The 17,935-nt window shown below is 25.5% G+C and overlaps 7 protein-coding genes across 10 annotated transcripts; 3 read left to right on the top strand and 4 right to left on the bottom strand.

Annotated features, from left to right (window-relative positions):
• Window positions 1-139: 139 nt before the first annotated feature.
• On the bottom strand, window positions 140-4,999 carry LOC122502030. The gene is made up of 2 exons (XM_043611878.1): window positions 4,659-4,999; window positions 140-1,215 (listed from the first exon to the last, which is right to left on the bottom strand). The coding sequence occupies exon 2, from the start codon at window positions 1,210-1,212 to the stop codon at window positions 958-960; it is 255 nt and encodes an 84-aa protein (XP_043467813.1). The 5' UTR covers window positions 1,213-1,215; window positions 4,659-4,999; the 3' UTR covers window positions 140-957.
• A 1,806-nt stretch (window positions 5,000-6,805) lies between these two features.
• LOC122502028 (cytochrome c) lies at window positions 6,806-9,362 on the bottom strand. 2 transcript variants are annotated; one of them, XM_043611875.1, is made up of 4 exons: window positions 9,224-9,362; window positions 8,126-8,179; window positions 7,762-7,903; window positions 6,806-7,460 (listed from the first exon to the last, which is right to left on the bottom strand). In XM_043611875.1, the coding sequence occupies exons 2-4, from the start codon at window positions 8,162-8,164 to the stop codon at window positions 7,315-7,317; spliced, it is 327 nt and encodes a 108-aa protein (XP_043467810.1). In that variant the 5' UTR covers window positions 8,165-8,179; window positions 9,224-9,362; the 3' UTR covers window positions 6,806-7,314. The 2 variants fall into 2 exon arrangements, with proteins under 2 accessions (XP_043467810.1, XP_043467811.1); XM_043611876.1 differs by having other exon boundaries at window positions 8,126-8,195; window positions 9,224-9,311.
• Window positions 9,363-9,517: 155 nt separating this feature from the next.
• LOC122502029 (general transcription factor IIH subunit 5) lies at window positions 9,518-11,477 on the top strand. The gene is made up of 2 exons (XM_043611877.1): window positions 9,518-9,856; window positions 11,297-11,477. The coding sequence occupies exons 1-2, from the start codon at window positions 9,822-9,824 to the stop codon at window positions 11,475-11,477; spliced, it is 216 nt and encodes a 71-aa protein (XP_043467812.1). The 5' UTR covers window positions 9,518-9,821.
• LOC122502026 (meiotic nuclear division protein 1 homolog) lies at window positions 9,888-12,853 on the bottom strand. 2 transcript variants are annotated; one of them, XM_043611872.1, is made up of 5 exons: window positions 12,497-12,853; window positions 10,942-11,185; window positions 10,760-10,865; window positions 10,536-10,682; window positions 9,888-10,259 (listed from the first exon to the last, which is right to left on the bottom strand). In XM_043611872.1, exons 2-5 carry the CDS (start codon window positions 11,166-11,168, stop codon window positions 10,122-10,124), a joined length of 618 nt encoding a protein of 205 aa, XP_043467807.1. In that variant the 5' UTR covers window positions 11,169-11,185; window positions 12,497-12,853; the 3' UTR covers window positions 9,888-10,121. The 2 variants fall into 2 exon arrangements, with proteins under 2 accessions (XP_043467807.1, XP_043467808.1); XM_043611873.1 differs by having other exon boundaries at window positions 12,743-12,853.
• On the top strand, window positions 11,525-12,247 carry LOC122502027 (zinc finger HIT domain-containing protein 1). Its single transcript, XM_043611874.1, has 2 exons — window positions 11,525-11,666; window positions 11,752-12,247. The coding sequence occupies exons 1-2, from the start codon at window positions 11,525-11,527 to the stop codon at window positions 12,075-12,077; spliced, it is 468 nt and encodes a 155-aa protein (XP_043467809.1). The 3' UTR covers window positions 12,078-12,247.
• A 269-nt stretch (window positions 12,854-13,122) lies between the features above and the next one.
• On the top strand, window positions 13,123-14,489 carry LOC122502018 (40S ribosomal protein S26). 2 transcript variants are annotated; one of them, XM_043611860.1, is made up of 3 exons: window positions 13,123-13,255; window positions 13,772-14,080; window positions 14,404-14,489. In XM_043611860.1, the coding sequence occupies exons 1-3, from the start codon at window positions 13,253-13,255 to the stop codon at window positions 14,434-14,436; spliced, it is 345 nt and encodes a 114-aa protein (XP_043467795.1). In that variant the 5' UTR covers window positions 13,123-13,252; the 3' UTR covers window positions 14,437-14,489. The 2 variants fall into 2 exon arrangements, with proteins under 2 accessions (XP_043467795.1, XP_043467794.1); XM_043611859.1 differs by lacking the exon at window positions 13,123-13,255 and adding an exon at window positions 13,295-13,318.
• Window positions 14,490-16,000: 1,511 nt separating this feature from the next.
• On the bottom strand, window positions 16,001-17,721 carry LOC122502054 (PEST proteolytic signal-containing nuclear protein-like). Its single transcript, XM_043611924.1, has 3 exons — window positions 17,565-17,721; window positions 16,753-16,961; window positions 16,001-16,597 (listed from the first exon to the last, which is right to left on the bottom strand). The coding sequence occupies exons 1-3, from the start codon at window positions 17,596-17,598 to the stop codon at window positions 16,352-16,354; spliced, it is 489 nt and encodes a 162-aa protein (XP_043467859.1). The 5' UTR covers window positions 17,599-17,721; the 3' UTR covers window positions 16,001-16,351.
• Window positions 17,722-17,935: the final 214 nt, after the last annotated feature.

Here is a 17,935-nt window from a genome sequence, read left to right as displayed (position 1 = left end):
TTTTCAAATCAAAAGATGAAATTTTATTAATAATTCAAGAAATCTAGAATCTTGAAAAAAGAAATATTAAAATTCTTTTAATTTTGAATTTATTTACTTAATTTAAATTAAATGAATTTAGTTATTTAAATTAATCAAAAAAGAAAAATTAAATTAAATATTTAGATAAATTCATAAAAAAAATTAAAATATAACTTTTCGTGAAATATTTTCTCGTTAGGAATATATTAATAATTAATATAAGCGCAGCTTATTTAATTTCAACAGAAAAATATAAATATTCTCAATATCCTATCGAACCAGAGTGCCAACAGTTTTGAGTCTATGTAATCTTCAACATTTTTCAAAAGAAAATAATTGTACAATTTTCAATAAACGTGATTAATAATTTATACTAACAAACAATTGTCGATTGTCATCTAAACTTTGATTTCTACCAACAACGGCGTTATTTTTTCTTTCAAACAAAGGGCTTTCAATTTCCCAGTCTATTGTTTATTACTCAACGAAACATTCAATTATTCAAATACTTCAACGAAAATTTAATGTTTCTGATTGAAAAAAATTAGAAAACTAATTAAAAATACAATTCTTTCAAGGAAAATAATAAAAAATAATTTTAAAAAAAACACGTTTTTTATTAATAAAAAAATAAAAAAAGAGAAGAAAATTAAAAAAAATGCAATGCTCCTATTTATTTAAAAAGAAAGGAGAGATTTGTGGCCAGCGCAAACACCCTAACGATCTGCAAATCGAATGCACAGCTGCGAGAACGCTCTATAATGGAAATGCGTAGGCGCACGTGTGCACGTGTATATGGCAGTGTGCATTTATACAGGCGCCCGCGCTTGTAAATTTGCAAATTTTTCATTTTCTTTTTATACATATTATAAATGCAGCTAACTGACATTAATTGTTAAATGTCATGTTTCCTTTTTTTTACTTCTCTCTTGTTGACTAGCATTCAACTTGCTGAAGAATTGTTGCAAATCGAAATACCCTCATCCAAGCGAACATTCCCGGACGACAATTAAATCGTCGAGTAGTCGGTAATTTTTTATTATTATTATCCATCGTTGAATCGTGCACTGTCAAATCACGTCGTGATGGTGTCACATTCGTTGAATTCATTTCGCTCACGGATTTTCGTGTTTTATCGCAATTTTCCTGTTCCTGTTGCTGCTGTTGTCGTTGTTGTGGCGAATACTTCATTCTCTGCGAAAAAATTAGTATTTTTATTTAGTTATAAAAAAAAGAAATAAAAAAGACCCAAAATATATTTTTAATTTAACTAGATGAGTTAAAAGAAATGTCTCTAATTATAAAAATCGTTTAATAACGAAAAGAGGCGAAAAGCATCGTAATTAATTAAAAGAAAGTTAATTAAAAGTAATTAAAGAATAAAGACTAATGAAATTAATAATTCAGTTAATATTTTTTCCGATTCAATTGTAAAATTAATTTTTTGCGTTCAATTAGCAAATATTCCTGTTTTTTTCCCCACATTTTCCCGGAATGTTATTTATTTAATGAAAGAGAAAAATTATCGCATCTTCTATTGTCTTTCATTATCTAATTAATTTTCTTTTTGCGTTTTTTTTCTAAATTTTATTGCATAGTTTCGAGAACTAAGTCTATCCAACTTGTCCTCTCGGTCACGGTCAAATGAACACTACATTTAGTTATCTATCGAGTCAACTTTTTATAATTCATTCACAATTCTCTCTAAATCCAATCTATAAAGTATAAAAATAAAATTCTAAATTTAACTCTTTACAAAAAATATTTTCTTTTGTCATAATAATTGAGTTTTAATTATAATTTCCTTTTTTTATTACATTGTAACTGCTTATAAAAATAAATAATAATGAACAAATAATTTTTGCAAACAATTTTTTTGCGTACGTTATTTGAAAATTTTCTTTTATAATATTTAATAATTAATATCTAATTTTAATTTTCTGGTAAATATTGGAGTCGATTTTTTTAATTGATTAGAAATTAAAATGCAACTGATTAGAAATAATTTCATAAATACTTTTTGCAAATTTTATTCGAAATGTGGTTAAAACCTTGAGACTAATGATCGAATTTTCGAATATTGAAATTTTGAAAATTGTTAATAAATTAAACGAGTGAAGGGAGAATAAAAATTTCGAAATATTAAAAAAGATTGACCGTGATTTTGTGGGGCGTTTGAAAAATTTGCCCTTAAAAAAGAAGCGCAAGCGCTTATATAATTTCTGTCAGCTGGCTCCCCTAGACCTACATTTTGTCCCGATTATGTTTGATATTGAATACGAATCTATATATCTCTGCCCTATATAATGTCGTCAGATCCGTCTCAAGTGTCAGTGAGTGCCCTAAATCTTATTATTCGCAATTGCACGTCTGCCATTATCTCAGAAAACATTTACAGTAAATCAAATTAAATTTACTTCTATTTTATTCTCCATCCTATCGAAAAAAATCGTTTTTTCAAAATTTTCCTTCCATTCCTTTTCAATAATTTTTTTCACAAAAAAAGTTTTCATTTTTCTTCTCTACTTTCTTCCCGTAAAAAAATTTCAAATTATTTCTCCATTTTCTTTTTGTGATCCGAAATGAGAAATTCGAATTAATTTTCTGTAAAAAGAGAAATAAATATTTTGTACTTAAAACGTTTGTTAATGTATTTGAATTATATTATTGTTTTTGATCAATTGAATTGAATGTGAAAAACTAACAGGAGAAATTCTTTGATAGGGAAAAATTTCCAAATAGAGATAAAAGATAATTGAAAGAATAATTTGATTAACACTTTCAAGTTCCACGTTATTGAAAATCCATAATCAATTTCTCTCTGATGGAGAAATACATTTTCCATTATAAAAATGAGGCGATAAAAATTATTCGATTTCGTTTGAAAAAAGTATTTAATGGGTCTAATTAAAGAAAATTGAAATTCAATTTATCAGACGTATTTAATAGGTAGAAAAATACTTTTTCTTTCATAGTTTAGAACTGGAATTTTATACCTAAATTTTTACAGTAATTTTTAAATAATTTTCAGATAGTTTCCAATAATTTTCAAATAATTTTCAGATAATTTCCAATAATTTTCAAATAATTTTCAAATAATTTTCATATAATTTTCAAATAATTTCGGATAATTTTCAAATAGTTTAAAAAAAAATTTGAAAAATAATTTTACAATAATTATTTTGTAAGAAAATATTTTCCTAGAGTGTTTTTCCCCTCTGTATTTTTATAAAGTTAAGGGTTCTTTTAAAGAAAAACGTCAAGTGAAGGGTTAAGAAGAAAAGCGTATTGATGTGCGCAGAGCACATAAAAGGCTTTTTGATTCTTGTTAGACTTGTCCATTTAATGAAATAAGAAGAAAAATAGAAAAATGTTTTAAATACAGAAAACTTTTTTTTGCAAACAAACAATTTCTACGTGTAAATAAATGTGAAAATAAGTAGAGAACAAATGTAGAAAATAATAATAAAATACAAAATGAAAAATGTAAAAATAATAAAATATAAAATATGTAACAAAATAAAAATAGTAAAATACAAAAGGTAACAAATAATAAAAACAGATGCAGAAATAATAAAATATAAAAGAATTTAAAAAAAATAAAAAAGAATATTTAAAAGAAATGTAGAAATATTGAGAAAAAAAATTTTTTAATTTAAAAAAGGTAGAAAAAAATAATAACTAATGGCAAAGTAATAAAATAATAACAAAAACTTGAAAAATTAACTAAATTCCCAAATTTACTTTTTTTTAACAATTTTATTGAAAATAAGTATTGTATGAAAAAATATTTTCCTATTTTGTAAGTTCGTTTATATGTAAAATAAATAAAACTTGACCCGTTTATTTGTGATATAAATAAATAAGTGAAATGATAATAATAAAATAATAAAAAAAATAGTAAAATAAAACTAAAATAGCAGCAATTTAAAAAATTAAATAAATAAATTTAAAACTTCAGTTTTTAAAAAATGGAATTTTCAGAAAAGGTAGAAAATTTTTTTAATAGTTTCTAAATTAAAAAACAAAATTCTAATAAAACAGTAAAATAAATCGTGGAAATGATTTTTTGCAAATATTTTACACGAGCAGGGAAATTGAATGTAAACTACTTGAGAAAAATTTGTATTTGAAATTTAATATCACAAAGACTGTAATTAATTAATTCAATATTTTTTTTTATGGCTGACGATGAATTTTTATTTACGACTAATGAAAATTTTAAAAAAGAAATTTTGCCATTTGATTAATTCAATGTCTTGTTTCAATTCAATTATTATATTTAAGACTAATTGAATTAATCAAACTACAAATTTTCTTTTTGAATTTTCTTCATAAGTTTTAAATAAAAATTCTTAAAGTTTCAATAAAAATATAAATTACAAAAAGAAAAACTACTTTTGGTTAAAAAACAAATAAGCACTGAATAAATAAAAATCTACTTTCAATCTTAATTTTTGTAACGTATAAAATATATAATCAAAATTTGATTTTCAAAACAGAAAAAAAATCGTATGGAAAAGAATCTAAATTCTAAAATAATTACGAATTTGAATGATTTTAGAAAAAAAAAAATGAATGGAAGAAATTTAATAAAATAGTATTTAATTTATTATTGAAAAATTCGATAAAATTACCTAGTTAGATTTTTGGTGCAGTGAAAATTGTTGTTCTCCCTTGAGAAGCAGCTCGAGCTCTAAATGTTAGTCACGGACTGTTCGGTACTAGTTCAAGGCGCCGCGCGTTGTACTCCTCGGAAACTCCAAGATATAGGTGAAATTTGTTCTCTCTGTGGGTCAGAATGAGTGTGACAAGAATGGAGAATAATATAGTAAAAGACAGATAATTTTAATAACAGGACAAAAATAAATAGGAGAAAGAAAATTATGTAAAATAAAAATAATAAAAAAAAGAGAGGCGTGAAAAAAGCAAAATCGATCGCAATGACGATTTTCCAATAGGAATGACTAGCAATATTTTTCTTTTAAATTTACTCAAAAGCGACGAAGTTACAACAAAATATTTTTTTAACTTTAAACTAAATTCAAATTAAATTTAAATTAAATTTTAAATTGAATACTAAAATAATCTGAAAAGAATTAATTCAATTTGATAATTTTTAATTAATTTAATTAAATAATTAATTTCCAAAAATTTTGTAAATTATTTTACCTTCTTTATTCCCATAGTATTAGAATATCCAAAAAATTTCTTCCCATTCCTGTAAGTAAACAATTATTCGCATCAAAATTTTCTTTCTGAAGACTCTTCCACTTTTTTTAAATCGTGAATTTCCTAAAAAAAAAAATTCATAAAATTAAATTAATAGGATAAAGTAATTACCTAAACGTAGATCCAAAGACATGCAATTTTGAAAATACTAAAAAAAATTCCTAATTGCTTCAATTTTTTCTTGAATAGAAAACAAATTTTAATTACTCATTTGCTGAAAAATGAAATTTTAACAAATTTTCGTCTTTTTCGAGAAGAGAAAAGTAATTTATCGTATATAAATGAAAAAGAAAAATAGTTGGAAAATCCTGAAACGTTAAAAAGACAAAATAGTGAATCCTTTTATGAGCGGAAGGGAGAAAAAGAAGCAAACATCATTTTCTAGGTCAATGCGTTGCCCCAAATTCTCAAAACTTTGTGCGCAGGACAAAGCCGATAAAAAAAGTCAAAAAAATCCTTGAAAACAATTTGAAAATCTGAAAACAAAAAACACGATTTTATTCTCCTTATGAAACTAGACCATTAAAACTTCAACAGAAATTAGAAACTATTTTCTAAATTAAAATCACAAATTTTTGAACGATTTGCCTTCTTTTTCAAAAAAATTAGAAATTTAAGAGAAAACTATTTTTTTTGTACTATTTTCTTCCTTGAATATTTGCAAATGGAAATTAAAAAGAACTGTTTAAGAAAAAAATATAGTTAATTTAATATAATTTCATTCCCTTCGGTTATTTTTTATTTTATTACCAAAATTTTCAAAAAAGGAAAATTTTTTGCAAATATTTCGCAAACCGTCCCTGATTCTATTGAAGCGCAAACTCTGCATCGACCCAACTTCTTTTTACTGATGTTTAAATATATATGTCTCATTGAATGTCGACATTTGCCACACACAGTGTCGTATTTCAATTGCAATTCATTTGCTCAATATCACCAACATACAAACGAAAAACTCAAAAAATTATTTGAAATCCGATTAAAATGCGAGAAAAATTTCTAAGTGTAAATAGGAAAAAACACCAAAAACTTTTCAGGTTTAAGAATATGAAAAGAAAAACTAAAATCTAGAAGGAAAACATTTTTTAATTTTCAAAAAAAAGTTTCAAATAACACTAAAAATATTAAAATAAAAACAAAATATTGAAATATTACTAAAAATATTCAGTAATGAATAAAATTAATATTATTTCAGAAAACGAAATTAATTAAAATAAAGAAAAAAGGAAACGCAAAAGAAAAGAATTTTTCGAAGGTAATTGGGATTTGGAAGAAAATGCAAAAAACTATTTTTTGAAGATATGGTTAGAATTCTCGTTAATAATTTAATTAACTAAAAACAATATAATTATAAAAAAATATTATAATATAATTGTTTATAATTATAATTATTATCATTATAATTATAATAATTATAGATATAATTTATTATAATTATAATAATTTATGTATAATTATATTGTTCCTTTTACTCTTTAAAATAGCAATAAAGTTTTGTTAAAATAATCCATTTTGTGCATTTTTTTCCGAGCATGAAAGAAAAAACAATTCATTTGTTTTAATTAATTTCTTTTTTGTATTTCCAATAAATACTGTCGACGAATAAACGAGGCATTATTTAAATCACAAGAAAAAAAAATGAAAAAAAATTGTAATGACAATAAATAAAAATCGATGATACACTTTTTTGTCAAGGCTCAACCAAAACAAAAGAAAATTCCAAAAACAGAATTGATCATCGATATTGGTAAAATTCTAGAGCCGGTTCTTGTCCATGCTCATTATTTGAAAGAGAAAAATTTACATAGTTACAATGATTTGTGTGTTTTTTTGTTTACCTACTTATTAACAATAACAATTCGTTACTAGATGCTCCTTCTTGAAACAATGCATATTTTGAGTTGGATGTTTTTTTTTTAATTGTGAGAGAGTGAATCCGAGGTCCGAATAAACGTTGAGATGATAATTTTCCTAATTTTTCGTTTCCTCGTTTTCACCAAAAAAACAGCACCGTTTCTTGAGATTAATTATTCTTTTTTTTAATGTCAAATTATTGAAAATTTACTTAGAGGCTGATTCTAAATAGGCGATGAGATCTGCCCTCTCTTGTGGTTTCTTAATTCCGGCGAACACCATTTTTGTTCCGGGAATATATTTCTTTGGATTCTCGAGATACTCGAACAGCGTGTCCTTATTCCAAGTGATGCCTGAGAAAATCGTTAAATCATTAAATTTGTGAAACTTTTTTTCGATTACAAAAAAAAAATGGGAAATTATTTCAATTTTCCTCTAGATAAATGTTTAATTACTAATTATCATTTTCTTTGAATAGGAAATTATTATTATTATTTACACAATAAAAAATTATTACACAATAGGAAATTGCATAATTAAGCGTAAAAATAATTGCTTGGAAAAAATTAATATAATTAATATTTCGAATTTTCTCCAAAGAAGTTATTTGATTTAATTCGAAAAAAAAATTCAAAAATATAGAAAATTAAAAACCTTTTGCTTTGTTGGCCTCCGTGTAGGAAAATCCAGGCGCTTGTCCGGTTTTTCTACCAACCATTCCGTGTAAATTTGGGCCTACTTTGTGTTTGCCACCAGCCTCGATGGTATGACATTGGGAGCATTTTTGTACGAAAACCTAAAAACGAAAATAAAATTAAATTATGAAAATATCTAAAATTACTTTCTATGCACTGAAGAAAAAACAGAACTAAATAACATTCACAAGAATAAATTATTCCCTAAAGTAAAAATTCAATTATTCCAAAAAAGAATTTTCTGATAAATATTTTAATATTAAAATAAATAAATTAATTAAATAAATAAAATAAATATTCTTCGTAAATTTATTATTTGTTACCTTTTTTCCTTTCTCGGCATCTCCTGCAGGGACTCCCATTCTGATAAGTTAGATCTACAATCAAAAAATGCTGATATTAATTTAAAAGATCGCTTTACGTTTTTTCCCCGAATGGATATTTAAAATCTTATCAGTAGAAAAATGTAGGTGAAAGGAATGCATTTAAAAATTAAAATAACTGATAATAAAAATTATTTCAAGACAATACGAAATGAAATAAAATAGAGAAATACGAAAGACAAGGAAAAAGAATATGAATCACGAGTTTCGGAGTAGAAAAAAATCCTATTTTTGAATTTAATATCGAGACCTGATCACTAATAGTAAAATATTAATATTAATAAATAAATAATTAATATATAATGTAAATAAATTAATAATGAAAATATAATAAAGAACAATAAGTGTACAAGTACAATTAATATTAATATTAATTAATAATCGAAAAAATTGCTAATTGATAACTAGAGGACAGAGTTAGACGTTACGCAATTTATAACCAATCCTACGTAAGAAGAATTTTCGAATATTTTTCCTCAACTCTTTTCAACTGCATATATATATATGTAAAAAAATCGTCAACTACAAAAACAGATTATTTTTAACTCTAAAAACAAAAAGCTCTCGATCACGAGGATCACGAGATCCAAGAACTCCTGGCGAAATGCCACAGTGTCCAATCTAACCTCTGATCTCGTTTGTCTAGGAAATAACATCGTGACCTTAACGTTATAATCGGAAGGTTGAAAAAATTTCATTAACACATCTCTTACAACATAATTCAGTCACTAGGGCATTGGCTCAAGGCCGAAGGACATTATATAATAAGAAAGACAAATTCTTCTCTAATTTCATAAAAAAAGAAAATGAAAAAAATGTGAGCAAACTGCAAAAAGAGAATGGGCAAAGAAAGGAACACGTGTTACCACGTTTTATTCCATGACAAAGGGATAAAGTTTTATAGAACCATTTTTTTTGACATTTTCACCAAAAATTCATTTTTGTGAGATAAAAAAACAACTAAATTGACATTAGAATGAAATGAATGATTTTTTTTCTATAAGAGAAATGAAAAAAGGATTTTTAATTCAAACTTACTTGTGAAAATTCGTAGAAATTCGTTTCTAAATGAACGTGGACTGACTAATGTCCAACGGTGAATAAGCGGATCGATGCCGAGGAGAATCCCGTGCAACTTTGGCGTTGATCAACTCGATGTCAAGGACTTTTGGCTGACGCAATCTTCAAAAATCTCCTCTAGGGAATTTCTTGACAATTCACTCGCGACGAGATTAAATTTAAATTCTTTACTCCCTTAACATTTTTCCGCCCCACCACGTCCCGTAATTTGATAAATTAACAAAAGAATAATATTTTTTTCTTATTCAAAAAATTAATCTGGATCCTTTTCTTTTCAAAAATTGTAAAATTACCAATGCAACCAAATTGTCAGGCCTACCAAAATTACGAATCAAATAAAAATTTACTGAATTTATTACCTAGAATTCTCATCACTAGATGGCCAACTTCCGGGAAATCGTTTTCATTTCTTCAATATTGTTTTTCTATGGTGTAATTTTTACCTGGATCGCGGCAACAAAACTATTTATTTATAAAAAATAAGTAATTTTACTTGGACTTTAGCAAATTTTTTTCCATGTACAAAACAAACGGTGATATTCAATGAATAAACGATATGGTTAATGTTACGAAAGGAATATTAGTCGAATGGTAAGTATTCAAGTTAATTACTAAATTCAGATTGTTTGGAAAAATAAACTTTACTAAAAATTAGATTTTTTATAATGTTACGAACTGTTACGAACTATAATGATATTTTCATACGTAAAAAAAATAAAATTTATTAAAAATTAGTAGATTTCTTTATCAAATGCGCTACGAACTATAATGAACAATAATAAAGATATTTTTATACAAAAAAGAATTAATAATAAACGAAATTAAATTTCGTAAAATTTGTTTCTTTTTTTAATTTTTACTCTACGTATTCTAAATCCTCGGGGATATTAAATTGTTTATTGAGATCTTCGGTCTCAATATTGAATTTATTTCTGCACCAACTTTGAATTGCGTAAATATTATCTGTCCAAGTGTTTGCTGCGTCTTTGTACAGCTAGAAAAATATATTTTCATGTTCGATTAATGATAATTTTGATTAAATGATTTGATTTTGATTCTATGGTTTTCTATAAGCGTGGGAAAAATATTGAGAAAATTGTGTCGTTTTTAAATAGTACTATTTTTGTAGAAAAAGAAAAAACGGAAGAAATTCTGATTTCTACGTTTTTTTTAAAAAAGTTCCTTTAACTTTTTTGTAAATTAAAGCATGAAGTCAGTGACAGATTGAGTTTCATTTGATTTGAAATAAACAATAATTTTATTCTCTTACCTCTGATTGTCGTGCTGATTTTGCAATTTCCTCGGGATTTACGTCATTGAATTTTGCAATATGACCGTGAAGATCATCTTCCTTTTTCTTTAGGTCCTCAATTGCGGTTAGTAAAATTTGCTTCTCTTCGCTGTCCTCTTTACCAGCCTGAATTTTTATTAAACTATTAATATTAAAATTTTCTCTTTATGCAATGAAAATAAGATTAAAAAAATGTATCTTGCCTTTTCCTTTTCAATTTCTTCCTGCAATTTTCTTATTCTAAATTCAGCTTCGACAATCCTTCTCTTTGCCTCTGCTATCCGATTTTCCAGTGAAGTTATTTTTTCTCTAGAAATTAAAAATTGAAATTAAAAATTACGAATTGTAATTGTAAAAAATAAAAAAAATAGGAAGATATTCTTACCCAGGAAATGCCCAGAAATAAATGGATGTTCCAATTTTGTCACTGTGAACAAGACCATCATCGACTAAATTTTGCAATACATCCTTAACAGATTGAACGACAATTCCCTTTTCTTTTGGTGCAATTTTCTCCAATTCTTTGAGAGTAAAAAATTCTCTTTTCTCGTAAAATATTTGCAGAAGTCTCGATTTCTTCTCATCTAAAGTCACTCCTTTTCGTTTTGACATTTTTCAGACAAGTAGAACTAAAAACAAAACATAAATTATTCAGAATTTTAATATTTAATTTAATATAAAATTTTAATATTCTATTTTCTTGATTATTAATTCTGTATTTCTTTTTTGTTTTGTTACAGTGATGAAGCTATGAAACAATTGTTACTGGATTTAGACGAGAAAAATGTGCTAGGACGAAAATTTATCATTCAAGATTTAGACGAACGACATTTATTTATTTCCGCCGATATTTTGGATTTATTGAGAAAAAAAGTCGAGGATTTAGGCGGCGATATTTCTGTGCCTTCAGGAGATAAATAAAATTTCTATTTTTGCATTTCGAAAAACATTTAATAGAAAAGAAAAAAATGGCGGCTCGCGAATCTGGGAGAATTAAAGATTCTTATCAGAAAAGAATTCTTGACGATGCGTCTCGTAAACGAAGACAGAAAAAAGCACTCGAGGCATTGGAACAGGATAATTTTCACGAAGATCCTCACGCTGATTTAGGTAAAAAACAAAATTCAAAAACTAAATTGAAAATTAAATGATTGAACAATTTTCGTAAATACTAAATTCTTTTCTCATTTTGTAGTGATGAGTAAAAAAGCGCCTAAATTTCAAGAGACACTGGAGAGTAGAAATTCGAGTCGAAAGAAAAAAACACGATCGGCTGATTATTATAAACAAAGATTTCGAAAAACTTTTGCTCAATTAGTTGAGGAGGATTTAAATTATAATCCAACTGCACCGAATTACTCTACTGCTCGTGCACCAGCGTCAAAATTTCCCGAAAGACATTTTTGTGCTGTTTGTGGATTTCCAAGTAATTATACTTGCATTCCATGTGGAGCAAGATATTGCTGTACAAGATGCCTTGGAACGCATCTTGACACAAGATGTTTAAAATGGACTGCGTAAAAATTCATTAAGCCCCTCATTTTTAGATTTTAAATAATATAATTGATTATTATTAATATTATTATTACTATTATAGTTAATTATTAAGCAAATCGTATCATAATGTAAATAATCTAAAATTTATCACAAAAAATACTGATTCCCAATAAATGATTTTTTTACACGAAAAATATATGCTTCTACTTCCATTAATTGTAATTATATATAAATTTTCTTATTTTTAACATTTTGATTCATCTTTCTACTTAGGGAGCTTTTGTAATAATAATTAAATGTAATTTTAAATTGAATTATATGCAATATTTAAATTGAACCGATAATATTTACAAACTCAACAATAATTAATAAATAATCGTTTGAAAACAAACAGGAATGCAAATTTTTAGGTTAGGTAAACAAAGAGAACGTTGAATATTTACCAGAACAGTTGACAATGTTTCTTTTATGGAAAAAAAATCTCAATCATTCGCTTTTTGAAGAGTATTAACGAACTTGAGCTCCTTGTTTCCTTTGTAAACTTTTTTTTGTCGAAAAAATATGAAATTCTTTTGCCTTTTAAAATCGGAGTTTAAATGCAATAAACATAAATAGAATTTTTTCTTTCTGATTCACAAGCACAACACTTAATATACACTCTTGCCTTCTTAAATTAATAGTGTACCTACTTGTAAACACATAAAACACTTTTAAACAACTTTTTTTTTATATTTTCTTTCTTTCAAAACTTTTCAAACAATAACAAAAACTGTTTTTTCCGGTATAAATACAACCATAGAATAAACGCAAAAAAGCGGGAAATTATTTTTCTTTTGTGTATATTGGACAAAGTAAATAAACAAATTGGACAATTTTGATTGGTAGTCCAAAATCATAGAGAAAAAATTATTAAAACTGTTGTATTATTTAAAAAACAAATAAAGTTGAAAAGAAAACGTAATATTATGGATTCTAACCGAATTCTTTAATTAATTTTACAGACCTTTATTATTTCATTACCTCTATTAATATTATTAAATTTATTATTTAGTAAATAATAATTTGAATACCGGAAGTGGTGAATTTTTACAATTGTGGTAGACTTGAGGGCAGCCATTTTGGAATGCCCTGCGCATGACAGAACTGAAGTCGATGTAAACGGAAGTTCCGGTTTCTTTTCTCTGCTTGGGTGCGAGAAGATGGTAACGTTTCTAATATTACTTTATTAATTTTGTTATTTGTTAATAATTAATTCATCTAATATGGTAAATAGTGTTTATTAGTGATTTAATAAGTCGGAGAGAAGTTTTGCAAATATTTTTTTTTATTAATATCCTTTAAAAGATTACTTTCAACATAGAATATTATTGACACATACCATGTGCCTTCCACTAGTTTGTGATTCTTTCTTTTTTATCAATATTTCCCAATTTTTATCCGTTTTTCATTCTTTTTAACTTTATTCTTACATGTAAATTAGTTTACAATGTTTACAAATCCGATAACTATGAAATTGTGTGTAAATTTTCGACCTGAGTGTTGACTTGAAAACATAACCTCACTTTTTATAAACTTGCAAAAAATTTTGTTTGAAGTTCGTAAACAAGAAAATAACTTTTTTTTTCTTAAATAGATTTTTAGGGCAGCAAATTTTTTGGAATATTATTTAAGATGTTTTTTGGTGAAATATTGTGATTTTGATTTTTAATTTTTTTTAGACGTGCAAACGTCGAAACGGAGGACGTGCCAAGCATGGCCGTGGCCATGTCAATCCAGTTAGGTGCACAAATTGTGCCCGATGTGTGCCGAAAGACAAGGCAATCAAAAAGTTCGTCATCAGGAACATTGTCGAAGCCGCTGCCGTGAGAGATATCACAGAAGCCAGCGTGTATCAATCCTATCAGCTTCCGAAATTGTACGCGAAGTTGCACTACTGCGTTTCCTGCGCTATTCACTCCAAAGTCGTTCGCAACAGGTCGAAGGCTGATCGTCGTATTCGAACACCACCCGTTCGCAATTTCCCCAGGGTAATTATAATTTTTTCCTCTTTATTTAAAAAAAATTAAAAGTAGTTATAATTTATTACAAAGAATTATTTTCTCTCTTTCTTAAAAAAAATTATTACAAAGAACCGTTTTTTAAAATTGCATTTTTCCTTAGTTTACTTTCGATAATTTTCTTACTCCATTGATTTGAAGATATTTAAATTTTTAATTGTATTTAAAGTTTTCGGCTTTAAATTAAATTTTTTTAACTTGAATTAAAACAATCTTTACGTGAAAATATTTAATTTAAAAAAAAATAAGTTTCAAATTGGAAGAAAAAATAATAAATTTCTCTTTTATTGCAGGATATGCGTCAAGGACAGCAGAATCGCAAGTAAATTAATATTGTATTGTATAAAAAAATTACAATAAAAAAAATTTTACACTTGTATTTTTACTGAATTTGAGTTCTTTTTTATTAATTCGCAAATTTTTAAAAATTCCTTGTACACTTTATTGACTTACAAACTAGCTAGAAATTAATATAACTTAAATGAGTCATTTTTACATTATTAAACTTTCTTCAAATGTTAATTCAATAATTTTATAAACACAATAGAATCGAGTCTCACTGCAAAAATTTTCTTTTCATTATAAAGGGCTCGAACTAGGTCCGTAAATTTGCTTCAAGATTCAAGTCCGTAAAAGTCAGTTTAAAAGAAAAAAAAATGGTCCGTAATTCGATAGAAAAAAGACGAAAAGTTCGTAAATTATTTGATATAATTTTGAAGAATTTTTGGAGAAATTACAAATAATGATTGCAGAAAAATTCAATTATTTTCCAAAATTTTATCAAATTCTCGGCAAAATTTCAATTATTTCCAAAAGTTTTCTTAACTTCAATGATTTTTCAATATCTACTATTTTAATAAAATTTTCCAAAAGAATTCCATTATTTAACAAAAATTTGAATAAAATTCTACGCAAACATTCAATTATTTTCATAAATAATAAAAATTTTTACAAGAATTCAATTATTTACAAATGTTTTTTTATAAATTTCTTCGCAATCATTCAATTATTATAAATAATAAAATTCTTGGCAAAAAATTAAATTATTTTTATAAATAATAAAATTCTTGGCAAAAGATTCAATTCTTTTTATAAATAAAAAAATTCAATTATTTTTATAAATAATATAATTCTTTGTAGGAATTTACTTATTTTCAATAATTTCCAATCATTGCAATAAAATTGTTTTTTAAAATTCAATTATTTACAAATTTTTAAAAAAATTTCTTCGCAATAATTCAATTATTTTCATAAATAATAAAATTTTTACAGGGATTCAATTATTTTCGTAAATAATAAAATTCTTTTAGGAATTCAATTATTTTCATAAATAATAAACCTCTTATGCAAAATTTCGATTATTTTTAATGCAGTTTTAATCGAATTCCTCGAAAAATGTAATTATACTTAAAAAATTTATTAAAATTCGTCCAAAGAATTTAATTATTTATAAATTTATTCATAAAATTCTTTAAAAGAATTTAATTTTAAGAAACATTAAATTAATAAATTATTTACTTTTGTATTTAAATTATGGAATTCTCGTGGAATTTTCTAATAAAAATTGATTTAAAACCGAATTGTAGTTAAAATTTTAGATTATAATTGAATATTAAGAGCAATATAACGTGAATTTATTTTAAAGAATTTAAGAATAATTGAAATTTTATGAAATTGAATATTGTATAAAAATGGATTTGAAAATTGCCAAAGAACTTTTTGGAAAATTATTAAACATAATTGATCTAAAGTAGAAATTTAGTTAAAAAATCTATTTTTATCAATAATTGGTCCGTAATTTTTCATTTTTATTCCGTAAAGTCCGTATTTTTAAATACTTCCCCTGGTTCGAGCCCTGAATTGATAATTAAAAATCTATGGTCCGCAACATTTTTTTTTTAAATTAAAAAATACTTTTTATTTTTTCAATTTTTTTTTTTGCTATTCGGCTTTTAACTAATTTGCTACAATATATCTTACATTTGTACCAAGATGTAAGTTTTAATGGAGACGCATTGTCCAAAAAAAGAAATTATTTCAATATCACATTTTTTTTCTCTTTAATATTGAATTCAATGGTAATATTTCTAATCTACAAAGGACAAAAAGAAAATTGTCACGCAAAAGAATAAAAGATTCTTTTATGAAAAAATTAAACACAACTAGATAAAAATTAAATTAATACAGAAAAAAAATTGCAATTTCTTTTTTTTTCGTAAAATTAAGCGAATTTGTGATTAATCATTTATTAGCCTCCTCCATTGCTTTCTTTAATGATTTCTCGAATATTTTCTTGGAATCGCAAAAACCTTGCTTCGTTTTACCAAAGGAATTTGGTCCCGCCGATGTTGGTGTTTCACGGCCAATATTTCGCATTCTCATTCTCGCTTCCGCTGGCATTTCCTCCGGTTCATCGTCGTCGTCGTCGGCATTGAAAACTGACGCCACTGTTGGCTTTGGTATTGTCGAGGGTTTTGCGACTGGATTCTGTTGAAAAATTCAATTTACAGCTTATTTTTCGTCTATTTAAATTGTAATTTTAATAAAAATCGTATTTAGATTAATTTAATTTTTTAATAGAAATAAAAAATTTAATTAAATAAGAATCCTTTTTTTTGTTTGTTAATAAAAATGAAAATTACCGAAGGTGCGCCGAACTTGATTTGAATTCCTTTTCGTTGATCGGTTGTTGACGTTGGTTTTTTGCCAAATCCAAAGGCAAGCTTTTGTTTCCTGCTATCATTTTGGCTGTAGTGTGATGATTCCCGTCGATGATCATCCATTCGTAATGGAGAACGATCCCGAACTCTCTCGTCTTTTCTCCCATCCTCTGCTTTGTAGGCACTTGACCCTGACAACGTCAAACACTGGCAAAGTTCAGATACAGTTAAAACAAAGCAGACTTATTAACCGGAAACTTTTATTTCTTTATTTTAAATTTAATTTTCTTCACATTTTTTTTTGTTCAATATCGAAAGAAATTACAAGAAAAATAAGATAAATAAACATTACATTCGTGTCAAATATCATGTCAATATAGTTCCGTTAATAAGTTTTAGATTGTAGTCTTTCTGCTTTAAGATGAATGTTCTTTTGTAAAATTCATATCAAAATCACTGTCATGCATATAAATAAATAATTATTGATAAAATGATTGAAAAAATTGATAAAATGGATAAAATTAAAGAATTAAAAGCATTTATTATAATCAATAGTAAAGATTTTTATGTAATAAAAATCAACATCAAGTTATTACTAAATTCGACTTATTTCAGAAAAATGAAAAAACGTGAGTCATAAAATAAATAAACTTTACGAAATTTGATTGAAAGGCAATAATCATAAAAATAATAGTGAAAATATAAAGTGCAAAAGAATGTTACAGTGAGAGGTTAAGTTATATGCCCTTTTTCGTTTTGTAAAATTATATTATAGTAGATAATATGAATAGAACCTTTTCTGTAGTCGCTTGAATTCTGCTTCGACATTTTTATTTCTTTTCCCCTTTTTACAAATAAAATATAAATGACTTCACAAATAAGAAAGATTTTTTCGTGCGAGATATAAATCAACGTGGACAACTGAAGTGAACTGAAGTGATCGTCGCAATGCGAACTTGTGAAAACAGTTCTACCAACTCGAAGAAAAACTATTCCAAACTGGACATAATTTTAATTTCTAATAATAATTCTTTTAAAAAAACGATTTTTTTAGTTTCTGTATTTAAATGACGTAAAATAATAGTTTTATAAATATTAAACAAAAATGTATTGTAATTAAAATGTTTTAATTGTTAAATTGTTTAAAATCTTGATTTAAATTTTC

The sequence above is a fragment of the Leptopilina heterotoma genome, unplaced genomic scaffold, assembly GCF_015476425.1.
Source record: "Leptopilina heterotoma isolate Lh14 unplaced genomic scaffold, ASM1547642v1 Lhet_22, whole genome shotgun sequence".
Taxonomy (NCBI): Eukaryota; Metazoa; Arthropoda; class Insecta; order Hymenoptera; family Figitidae; genus Leptopilina; species Leptopilina heterotoma.
The sequence above is the reverse complement of the archived record's forward strand: the minus strand, read 5'-3'. Positions and strand labels throughout refer to the sequence as shown.

Coding starts and splice junctions, on each gene's coding strand:
- LOC122502030 (XM_043611878.1), bottom strand. CDS start 1,212: ATGAAGTATTCGCCACAACAACGACAACAGCAGCAACAGGAACAGGAA.
- LOC122502028 (XM_043611875.1), bottom strand. CDS start 8,164: ATGGGAGTCCCTGCAGGAGATGCCGAGAAAGGAAAAAAG. Junction 7,904..8,125: donor ATGCCGAGAAAGGAAAAAAG/GTAACAAATAAT, acceptor TTTCGTTTTTAG/GTTTTCGTACAAAAATGCTC. Junction 7,461..7,761: donor GGAGGCCAACAAAGCAAAAG/GTTTTTAATTTT, acceptor CGATTTTCTCAG/GCATCACTTGGAATAAGGAC.
- LOC122502029 (XM_043611877.1), top strand. CDS start 9,822: ATGGTTAATGTTACGAAAGGAATATTAGTCGAATG. Junction 9,857..11,296: donor AAAGGAATATTAGTCGAATG/GTAAGTATTCAA, acceptor GTTTTGTTACAG/TGATGAAGCTATGAAACAAT.
- LOC122502026 (XM_043611872.1), bottom strand. CDS start 11,168: ATGTCAAAACGAAAAGGAGTGACTTTAGATGAGAAGAAATCGAGACTT. Junction 10,866..10,941: donor TATTTCTGGGCATTTCCTGG/GTAAGAATATCT, acceptor TTTAATTTCTAG/AGAAAAAATAACTTCACTGG. Junction 10,683..10,759: donor AAGAAATTGAAAAGGAAAAG/GCAAGATACATT, acceptor ATAAAAATTCAG/GCTGGTAAAGAGGACAGCGA.
- LOC122502027 (XM_043611874.1), top strand. CDS start 11,525: ATGGCGGCTCGCGAATCTGGGAGAATTAAAGATTCTTATCAGAAAAGA. Junction 11,667..11,751: donor AGATCCTCACGCTGATTTAG/GTAAAAAACAAA, acceptor CTCATTTTGTAG/TGATGAGTAAAAAAGCGCCT.
- LOC122502018 (XM_043611860.1), top strand. Junction 14,081..14,403: donor CCGTTCGCAATTTCCCCAGG/GTAATTATAATT, acceptor CTTTTATTGCAG/GATATGCGTCAAGGACAGCA.
- LOC122502054 (XM_043611924.1), bottom strand. CDS start 17,598: ATGTCGAAGCAGAATTCAAGCGACTACAGAAAAG. Junction 16,962..17,564: donor TTCAAGCGACTACAGAAAAG/GTTCTATTCATA, acceptor TGACGTTGTCAG/GGTCAAGTGCCTACAAAGCA. Junction 16,598..16,752: donor TCAAGTTCGGCGCACCTTCG/GTAATTTTCATT, acceptor ATTTTTCAACAG/AATCCAGTCGCAAAACCCTC.